The sequence below is a fragment of the Cuculus canorus genome, chromosome 9 (genome assembly GCF_017976375.1).
Source record: "Cuculus canorus isolate bCucCan1 chromosome 9, bCucCan1.pri, whole genome shotgun sequence".
Taxonomy (NCBI): domain Eukaryota; kingdom Metazoa; phylum Chordata; class Aves; order Cuculiformes; family Cuculidae; genus Cuculus; species Cuculus canorus.
The window spans coordinates 26,956,834-26,967,492 of NC_071409.1; the positions used below are offsets into that span (position 1 = coordinate 26,956,834).

Consider the following 10,659-nt stretch of genomic DNA (forward strand, 5'->3'; position numbering starts at 1 on the left):
ATGGTTTGGGTTGGAAAGGACCACAAAGTGCATCCAGTTCCACCCCCTGCCATACCCCATCCCTGCACTGTTGTACATTGATGCCTCCATCTCACCACCTTTCAGGTGTTGTTGGATCGGTGCATATTTTGTCACAACCAATAGTTCCTCAACCAGCTCGAGGATGCAGTCTGCTCCAGCTGCCAGGAAGAGACCTACTGAGTAAGGTCAGAGAATGAAATCTGCTTTTATTATCTTAAACAGGATTCATCCCAAACGCAAGGGGGTGGAACCAGATGGGTTTAAAGGTCCCAAACCATTCTGTGATTAACATTTACATGTAAATAGGATGTCATTAGCTACACTGCACTGCGGGAGCTGGGAAGGCAGAGCCAGGAGAACTAGTTCCTGCATCCCATCCCATGTCATCTTGGTACCAGTTCCTGCATCCCACACCCCCGGTGCCAGTACCCACATCTCATCCCACTCCCCCGGTACCGGTTCCTGTATCCCATCCCGGTACCAGTACCCACATCTCATTCCATCCTGGCACTGGTTCCTGCATCTCCTCCCGCCCAGTATTGGTTCCCACATCCCATCTCTTAGTATCCCATGCTGGTACCAGTATCACCATCCCATCCCACACCCCTGGTACTGGTTCCCGCATCCCATCCCATCCCAGCACTGGTTCCTGCATCCCATCTCATCCCATCCCATCCCGGTACTGGTTCCTGTATCCCACGTGATCCCCTTCCCCGGTACCAATTCCTGCATCCCATTCTGTCCCAGTACCAGTACCCACATCCTATCCTGGCACTGGTTCCTGCATCTCTTCCACCCCCCAACACCGGTTCCTGCATCCCATCCCAGTACTGGTACCCACATCCCATTCCATCCTGGCACTGGTTCCTGCATCTCCTCCACCCCCTGTACTGGTTCCTGCATCCCATCCCGGTACTGCTTCCTGCATCACATCCCACCCTCCCAGTACCAGTTCCTGCATCCCATCCTATCCTGGTACCAGTACACGTATCCTATTCCACCCCTGGCACTGGTTCCTGCATATCTTTCCCCCCCCCCCCCCCCCCCCCGGTACCAGTTCCTGCATCCCACCCCATCCCGGTCCCTGTACCCCATCCCATCCCGGTCCCCGTGTCCCATCCCGGTCCCTGTGTCCCACCCCATCCCGGTCCCCGTATCCCACCCCATCGCGGCCGCGGCCATGGCGGTGCCGCCCCGGGCGGGCGGGGCCTGCGGGCGGCCATGAGGCTGACTCGGGCGGCCGTGCTGGCCCGGGCCAAGGCCCCCGCGCTGGAGGCCGTGCGGCGCCTCAACTGCTGGTGGGGACCGGGGCGGCGGTGGAGGGGACAGGGGCGGGGAGGGGACAGGGATGGGGGCGGGGACAGGAATGGAATGGAGGGATGGAGGGACAGGGATGGAGGGGACACGGATGGGGGGGACAGGGATTGCGAATGGGACGTGGGGGCACAGGGATGGGGTGTGGAGGAACAGGCAGGGACGGGATATGGAGACAGGGCCGGGGTAGGAGGACAAGGATGGGGTGCAGGGGGACAGGGATGGGGTGTGGGGACAGGGGTGGGGTGTGGGGACAGGGATGGAACGTGGGGACAGGGGTGGGGTGTGGGGACAGGGGTGGGGTGTGGGGACAGGGATTGGGTGTGGGGACAGGGGTGATGTGTGGGGACAGGGATGGGATGTGGGGACAGGGATGGGGTGTAGGGACAGGGGTGGGGTGTGGGGACAGGGATGGCGTGTGGGGACAGGGATCGGGTGTGGGGACAGGGATGGGGTGCTCAGCTGGCCGGGCACGGGGCAGCGGGTGGGCTCTGGGTGCAGCCCGTGACCTCTGTCTCTCTCCCGCAGGGGCAGCCACCTCACTGATGTAAGTACCCCATCTGCCCGGCTGCGCCCCAGCCCGCAGCCCTCGCCTGCGCTGGCAGCCAGAGCCGGGAGGGGATGGGATCGATGGGTATTGATGAGCATCTCGTAACAAATAAAAAGGGGTTGGTGGTGTTTCCAGGGAGCGCTTGGAAAATTCCTGTGCCAGGCCCTACCCGAGTGCCTGGTAGAGCAGGACCACGCGTCCCGCTGGGGGCTGTGGGTGCCGAGCTCCTGCTGGCAGGGGCTGCCTGGGCGCAGAGAGGCTCCGTCCCGTGTGCGGTGGCTGGAGCCGGCGCAGAGGCTGCGGGAGCAGAGGAGCGAGGTGACGCTGGCTGGTGTCTGCATGGAACCTTGCGTTTGTCTCTGCTCCCCCTGCGGCAGCAAACCTCGCCATGGTGTTTACTCAGGTCAAACCAGAGCAAACCTCAGTTCCTGGTCTTGCTTTTATCTTGCTGCTTGGGCATTTGTACTGTATTTACCTCTCTGCTCTGGGGGCACCAACTTGCTCTTTCTTGTCTCTCCCTGCCCAGATATCGATATGCCGGGATTTGCCCAACATCGAGGTGATCACATTCAGGTGAATGCTGGACCAGCCTTGGAGGGGGATGGGGAAATGCCCTTCTGGGGCTGTGGCTTGGCCCTCGCCTTCTCGTAACCTTTCTTTGGCTGCAAACAACAGCTATGCTCAGAAAAATTGTCTTAATTTGTAAACAGTTAATATAGGCTTAATTCCAGGTATACACTTACAAAAATGCTTGTAGATTTTATGTGTTATTATTGTACAAGATGTTCTGTAACTGGCAGAACCCCACCGCCCAAGCCCACTCCACCCCCTTTGATCCCCTTTCCCGTCCCCCAAACTCACCTCCCGACTCCCTGGTTTGGGTTGGAAGGGAACTCAAAGCCCATCCAGTGCCACCCCTGCCATGGGCAGGGACACCTCCCACTGGATCAGGGGCTCCAAGCCCCATCCAACCTGGCCTGGAACCCCTCCAGGGATGGGGCAGCCCCCACTGCTCTGGGCACCCTGGGCCAGGGCCTCCCCACCCTCACAGCAAAACATTTCTTCCTAAGATCTCATCTCAATCTCCCCTCTTTCAGCTGAAAACCATTTCCCCTCATCCTATCCCTGCCCTCCCTGATCAAGAGCCCCTCCCCAGCTTTCCTGGAGCCCCTTTCAGCACTGGAAGCTGCTCTAAGGTCTCCCCGCAGCTTTCTCTTCTCCAGGCTGAACAAAGTGCAAAGACCCAGTGGCCTCTTGCTGTCTCAGGCTGAGGCTCTGCGGTGGAGCTGTTGCAGAAAAGGGGCTGGAAAGCTGCTGTGCTCTCCCGGAAGAGCTCATCGAGGGAGGTGTGGGCTCTGCTCGCTGATCCTGCTGTCTCTCTGTAGTGTGAATGGCATCTCGGACCTTGAGCCACTGAATCAGTGCCAGAACCTGAGTGAACTCTACTTGAGGAAGAACAACATCGCAAGCCTAAATGAGCTCTTCTATCTCAAGAACCTCCCCCGGCTGAGGGTCCTGTGGCTGTCGGAAAATCCCTGCTGTGGGTCAGACCGCCACCGCTACCGAATGACGGTGCTGCGCAACCTACCCAGCCTGCAGAAGCTGGATAACCAAGGTGGGTGTTTGTAGGGAAACAGAGGCCCCCAAGCCACAGCACAGACTGGAAACCAGTGGTGTGGTGGTTCCTCTCATTAAGGTCTCCTTGATGTGGTAGTAACCCTCAGCCAGGTGGGATCTGTAGGAATCTGAGTGAGATCCACCACTCCTAAGCTGTTTTCTCCCTTTCCTGTAGTGCCAGAGGTGTCAGAATTGTTAAAGTTGGAGAAGACCTCTAAGTTCATCCAGCCCAACTCCCCCGTGCCTGCTAAAGCATGGCCTCAAGTGCCACCTCTACACATTGTTTGAAACCCTCCAGGGATGGAGACTCCCCCACTGCCCTGGGCAGCCTCTGCCAGGGCTTCACCACTCCTTCAGTAAAGATGTTTATCCTATTACCAGATCTAAACCTCCCCTGGTGCAACTTGAGGGCATTTCCACTCATCCTTTTGTTTGTTACTTGGGAGATATAAATTTTTTGAGTTTTGAGCTAGCATTTGAGTTAATGCTAGCGAGACTGAGTGCACCTCATTTTAGCTGAGGCAGTGCCACTAATTAGTATTTTTAGAGCTCTCTGCTGTGGCAAAACAAAGGCAGGTAATTGGATCTGCTGTCATTAAAATATGAGAAGCTTTTTCATCTGATAGCAGTAATTTGGTGGCTTTTAGAGCCTTCTCCAGAGGTGAAAATCATGGAATAGTTTGGGTTGGATGGGACCTCAAAGCCCATCCAGTGCCACCCCTGCCATGGGCAGGGACACTTCCCACTGGATCAGGGGCTCCAAGCCCCGTCCAACCTGGCCTGGAACCCCTCCAGGGATGGGGCAGCCACCCCTGCTCTGGGCACCCTGGGCCAGGGCCTCCCCACCCTCACAGCAAAACATTTCTCCCTAAGATCTCATCTCAATCTCCCCTCTTTCAGCTCAAAACCATTCCCCTCATCCTATCCCTGCATTCCCTGATCCAGAGCCCATCCCAGCTTTCAGGCAGGTAAAACAGCAAGCAGGTCTCCATCCCTTCCTGACATCTTTCCCTCTTTGGGAGACTGGTGGCAACTCCCGGCATTCTCCTGTGTGAGTTTTACTGCAGGAGGAGGATAAAAGCAAAAGGCTGGTGCCGAGGACAATGTTTGGACCAAACCCCTGCGGTGTGGCACTGCGGCTGCAGCGGATGCCCCGCGGCAGATGCTGCGTCCCTGGGCTGCAGGAGTTCAGCGCAGCAGGCTTTTTTCTTTTTTTTTTTTTTTCCAGCTGTGACAGAGGAAGAGCTGTCCCAGGCCCTGGTTGATGGTGAGGAGATCACGGCTCCACCAGCTAGGAGGAGGGTGGAGAATGGCTGCTCCGAGTCTGCCGGATCCAGTGCTGCTGAGTCCATGACAGAGACTGCGAGTGAGCTGCTGGAGGAGAGTCTGGAGGAGACCAAGTGAGGGCGTGTGAGCTGAGAGGGTTCCAGGGCTGAACTTGGGTGTAGCATGACAGGCTGAGAGAGTTGGGGTTGTTCAGTCTGGAGAAGAGAAGGGAAGACCTTAGAGAAGCTTCCAGTACTGAAAGGGGCTCCAGGAGAGGTGGGGAGGGGCTCTTGATCAGGGAGGGCAGGGATGGGACGAGAGGGAATGGCTTTAAGCTGAGAGAGGGGAGGTTGAGATGAAACCTTAGGGAGAAATGCTTTCCTGTGCAGGTGGGGAGGCCCTGGCCCAGGGTGCCCAGAGCAGTGGTGGCTGCCCCATCCCTGGAGGGGTTCCAGGCCAGGTTGGATGGGGCTTGGAGCCCCTGATCCAGTGGGAGGTGTCCCTGCCCATGGCAGGGGTGGGACTGGATGGGTTTTGAGGTCCCTTCCAACCCAAACCATTGCATGATTGTGTGATCCTATGAAAGAACTCTGCCAGCCAACCCTGATATTCCAGAGCTGTGTCTGCAGCTGGTGCTGATTCCCGTTATTCCGGTTACCATGGTGGAGCTGTACTGGCTTAATGGCACTTGTGGGGCTGGTTCGGTCTCTGCCAAACAGGCTCTTCTGTAGGGGGTGATTCCGTGTGTCAGCTCCTTGTGCAGAGAGATGGATTCTCTCTGAAGCACCACCTCCAGCACATTCCTGCTGAGCTTCATCCTATGGGGGTTCTGCTTGGGGTGTTGTCGTAGTGGTAGTGTGGGAATTGATGTGCCGTGAGTTCTTCTGCTATTATAAACACTTCTTGCATGGTTGCCCAGGATTAGAAAGGATTGGATGTGCAGAGTAAGGTTCTAATGGTCATGATAACAACTGCTCTTCTTCCCCTTCTGTAGCAAAATTCGAGAGGAGCTTGGGATGAAGCCTGTTCCCAGGGATAAGTTTTCTTCCTTTTCACCTCGAGAGACAGACTGCAACCGAAAGAAGAGAGTGAGTGTCTTTAAAGACCAAACTGCTTTTTGTCTTTAGGATGGTTTCTGTGAGCTGCAGGAAAGCTGGGGAGGGTAGAGATGGGACAAGAGGAACAGTTTTCAGCTGAAAAAGGAGAGATTGAGATGAGATCTTAGGTAGGAACATTTTGCTGTGAGGGTGGGGAGGCCCTGGCCCAGGGTGCCCAGAGCAGTCGGCCTGGGGGGAAGGAGACTGCTGAATTGAAAGCTTGGGTGGTTCCTCAGAACCTTCTGTGGTGGAACCCTGGGTAAACCTCCTGGATCCCGGCTGTTTGGCTGAGTTGCTGTCTGCCGGGCTCAGCGTTGCCGCTTTAGGTGGCACGGGAAGGCCAGAGTGAAGGCTGGGCCATGTTCCGATTGCGGTTGCCTGTGGTGTCTCTTGTGTTCATGTTTAATTGTACTTGAGCGTGTTGCTGTGCCACAGTGACGCAGTGTGTCCTGCCTGGCCTTTGAGAACAGCGAGCATGAAAGAAGAGGAGATGGCCACAGGGCGCAGCTGGGGGAAGGTCGGGCTGAGCGTTGGGAAAAAGATTTTCCCCAGAAGGATGGATATTTGAGAGGTTATTTGTTATTTGGAGAGGACACGGAATCTCTCCCTGGAGATCTTCAAGGCAGGGTTTGACAGAGCCATGGGCTGGTGTTGGCCTGTGTTGGTGGGAAGCTGGGATCCAGCTCATGCTTTGTGGTTCTGCCAGCCCTTCTCATTCCTCAGATCAGGGGACTCCTGTCCTTTCCCATCCTACACACGGTCACGCTGGAGAGAGAGGGCGGCCACTCTTGAACGTGCCTTTGCTTAGAGAAGCCAGTTGGGAAGGTGGCCAAGAGCCGGAGGGCTGTGGGCAGTCCATGTGGAACTGGGCAGATTGCACTTGTCCTGCATTCCAGTGAGCCTCCTCCCATGCAGTCTCTGCCCATGTTTGCCCCGAGGGTTTGGTTGAACTCTGCCTGGAGCTGCAGGCATCCTCTGCAAACTGCCGGTGGTGGTGGGGGAGCTCCTGGGAAGGAGCTCTTTGGAAGTTAAGTGTTTTCTTGAACTGCTTGTATAAAGCAGCGTGTGTCTCCTCCCGACAGAACAATGTCCTGAATGCCATCCTGCTTCTCACGAAGGAACTGGACACAGAAGGGCTGGAGATGGTCCAACAGACAGTGGGGAGGAGACTGCAGGCCCTTCGGAAAAAGGAGCTGCAGGAGGAGTGACCGTGCCTGATCCCAGAGCTCCCTGGAGCCCCAACAGCCGCAGCCCCGCAGCACCGTCCCACTGCAGACGAAGCCTCAGCGTTCCCCACTGTGCTTCCCCTGTGAGGGGGCAACCGCCGGCCCCTGGAGCTCCTGGCACAGCCCCTGCCAGTGCACATCACGCTGCGGCTGCCAGTGCCTCATCTGGCTCTTGGAAGCTTTCCTGCTTGCGTAGCGAGCTCCGGGAGCGGTGGTGTCTCAGGTGGTTGGGGCTCTGATGGGAGCGGCGGGGGGATTGGCAAAGCAGGAGCGAGCAGGGCTGCAGAGGGACCTGCTGCTGGCAGGAGAGGTCCCTGCTGGGCCCTGGCTCCCACTCGGTCACCTTCCAGCCTCTCTGGGTGTGTGCCTTGAGGTGGTTTCTATTGCAAGGGTTTGTTTTTGTGAAGTCTGTTGGGGAGAGCCTGCCCAGGGAGATGGCCAAGAACCGCCTGGTGCAGATGGTGAAGGGCAATGTCCAGTTCTTTATCTTCAACTCCTGACTTCTGGTCCCTGATAGTGTGTGCAGCCTCCGACCTGGCAGTCAGGTAGCCCGAAGGAAAGCTGAGTGCAGCGTGGGTCAAACAGAAATGACTCCTGGATCCCGAATGCTTCCTGAGGTGTCCCTGCAGCATGAGGAAATGTGAGATTGGAGCAAGAAACCCTTGTGTTTGGCAACCAGGAGAAGACAAACCAAGCATTCCTGTCTGGCTTTCGTGGGCATCAGAGGTGGTGGTTGTCTTTAACTGAAAAAGCTGCATTTAGTAAGGTTTTATAGAGCCGTTCCATACAAACCAGAAGGACACATCCCAAATAAACCCGATTGCCCTTCTGGGATGCGTGAGTTGTGGCCGGGGTTCAGCAAACACAGCGAGAACAGCTGCCTGGGGGCATCGCTGCATTAGGTCTGGTTCAGGGCTCGCATTGTCAGCCCTGCGCCGCGGGAGGAGGGCTGGGGCCCCGCGCCTTCCCGCTTCGCTGCACCCGGGATGCGGCACACCCGCCTCCGGAGCTGCGGCCGCTGCTGTTCGACAGCGCTCTGCAACTGGGCTGCTGTAAAAATAGTTGCTGGTTTCAACCATCGAGTTTAAAGCAATATCTGTCAGCTTAGAATAAAATTTATTAATTCAAATAAGAACAGTTGGAGTCGGCGCATTTTTGCCAACAAGAATCAAGTCTGTTTATTCCAGTAGAATGGAGTTGTGGAGCCCTGGAACTGATGAATTATCATAGCTGATCATGGAGTGGTTTGAGTTGGAAAGGACTATAAAGACACCCATATCCTGGGCTGCATCCAGAGCAGTGGGACCAGCAGGGAGGGAGGGGATTCTGCCCCTCTATTCCACTCTGAGAGACCCACCTGGAGCCCTGCGTCCAGTTCTGGAGTCCTCAGCACAGGGAGGACATGGAGCTGTTGGAGTGAGTCCAGAGGAGGCCATGGAGAAGATCCGAGGGCTGGAGCAGCTCCTGTACGAGGACAGGCTGAGAGAGTTGGGGTTGTTCAGCCTGGAGAAGGGAAGGCTGTGGGGAGACCTTAGAGCAGCTTTGAGTGCTGAAAGGGGCTCCAGGAAAGGTGGGGAGGGGCTCTGGATCAGGGAGGGCAGGGACAGGACGAGGGGAATGGTTTTGATCTGAAAGAGGGGAGATTAAGATGAGATCTTGGGGAGGGAGAAATATTTTGCTGTGAGGGTGGGGAGGCCCTGGCCCAGGGTGCCCAGAGCAGGGGTGGCTGCCCCATCCCTGGAGGGGTTCCAGGCCAGGTTGGATGGGGCTTGGAGCCCCTGATCCAGTGGGAGGTGTCCCTGCCCATGGCAGGGGTGGCACTGGGTGGGCTTTGAGGTCCCTTCCAACCTAAGCCATTCCATGATTCGTGCATCCTCAAAGCCGGGCAGGGTGGGACTGTGGGCAGCCTCTCCCTGGCTTTGTGGCAGCAGGTGCAAGGTCAGCATCCCTGTGGGCAGACTTCACAATCCTAGAGAGAAGTTGCTTCTCCCTTGTTTTGGTTCCCACCTCCCAAGGAAGTGCAGCAGCGATTTATCACAGCGATGTCTTTGTTTGGGGACGCAGTTTGTCGGGGCGGCTGCCAAGCGCGCTGGCTCCCACGTGCAGCGCTCGGGCTTGGCTGAGCTCCGCCGCGCTCGGCCGATGCCAGACGGCTCCTTTTCCCAGGCTGCTTCTCTCCTGGGGCTTTGGGCTGATGGCTGCAGCCTGTGGGGCGTCACCAGCACGAGGATGCATCACCATCTTTTGGGTCCAATGTGCTGATTTCTTTCCTCCCTGTGGGGCTGTCCCCAAGTGACAACGGCCCCTGGATCTCAGGGCTTTGCCCCGAGCTGGCCAAGCGCCTTGTTCTGGGCTCTGGAGGACGATGGGAATATTGTGTCTTCCCTGCTGGAGACAGACACGCAGAGAAATATCGAGCTGGCCAGAGGGATTTATGGTAAACCCGTCTGCCCCTGACAGCCCAGGACCACGAGACCGACCCGTCACCGTGTGCTGAGGACGCGTCCTCTGCCAGGCTGGCTGAGCAGCAGATCCATAAACTCATGGAATTGTTAAGGTTGGAAAAACCCTGTCAGCTCATCCAGTCCAACCCTCAGCCCAACCCCACCGTGCCTGCTGAACCACGGCCCAAAGTGCCACCTCGACAGCTTTCTGAACCCCTCCAAGGATGGAGACTCCCCCTCCTGCCCTGGGCAGCCTCTGCCGGCGAAGAAATTGTTCCTAAGCTCCAATGTAAACCTGCCTTGGTTTATATTCTTATTTCTCCTTGTTCTGTCCCTTGTTACCAGGAGAAGTTGCCCCTGTCCGTGTTGGAGAGCGAGGAAGCTGATGTTCGGGTGAGGCAGACCCAGTTCTGCTGGGAGGAGAGCGATCTACGCTCATCACCGTGGCGTGTCGTCGGGGCAGGTTTGCATTGAAAGTGGTTAATGGAGCAACTGCCACAGCTGGAGGCTGCTCAGGCAGTTCCTCGCCTCCGCTGCCTGCCCCGGGCACCGCTTGCTGCCTACGTGCCGTGCGTGTCATACTTGGCCGGGGTCGGAGCTCCCGCTGGCAGCCAAGCTGCCCTGACAGCTCCTCGCAGGGTGACCCCGCAGCATCCTGCGCTCTCTCAGCACTGCCCGGGACGATCGGAGAATTACAGAATGGTTTGGGCTGGAAGGGACCTCAAAGCCCATCCAGTCCCACCCCTGCCATGGGCAGGGACACCTCCCACTGGATCAGGGGCTCCAAGCCCCATCCAACCATTTCTCCCTAAGATCTCATCTCTGTCACCCCTCTTTCAGATCAAAACCATTCCTCTGGTCCCATCGCTGCCCTCCCTGATCCAGAGCCCCTCCCCAGCTTCCCTGGAGCCCCTTTCAGCACTGGAAGCTGCTCTAAGGTCTCCCCACAGCCTTCTCCTCTCCAGGCTGAACAACCCCAACTCTCAGCCTGTCCCCATGTGGGAGCTGCTGCAGCCCTCGCATCATCTCCGTGGCCTCCTCTGGACTCACTCCAAAAGCTCCATGTTCTCCCTGTGCTGAGGACTCCAGAGCTGGACACAGGCTCCAGGTGGGTCTCTCAGAGT

At 57.2% G+C, this 10,659-nt stretch overlaps 1 protein-coding gene across 1 annotated transcript; it reads left to right on the top strand.

Moving 5' to 3' along the window:
* The first annotated feature begins 1,189 nt into the window (after positions 1 to 1,189).
* On the top strand, positions 1,190 to 8,226 carry CFAP410 (cilia and flagella associated protein 410). Its single transcript, XM_054075031.1, has 7 exons — positions 1,190 to 1,319; positions 1,864 to 1,882; positions 2,412 to 2,458; positions 3,271 to 3,500; positions 4,731 to 4,902; positions 5,763 to 5,856; positions 6,948 to 8,226. Exons 1-7 carry the CDS (start codon positions 1,243 to 1,245, stop codon positions 7,071 to 7,073), a joined length of 765 nt encoding a protein of 254 aa, XP_053931006.1. The 5' UTR covers positions 1,190 to 1,242; the 3' UTR covers positions 7,074 to 8,226.
* The last annotated feature ends 2,433 nt before the right edge of the window (positions 8,227 to 10,659 follow it).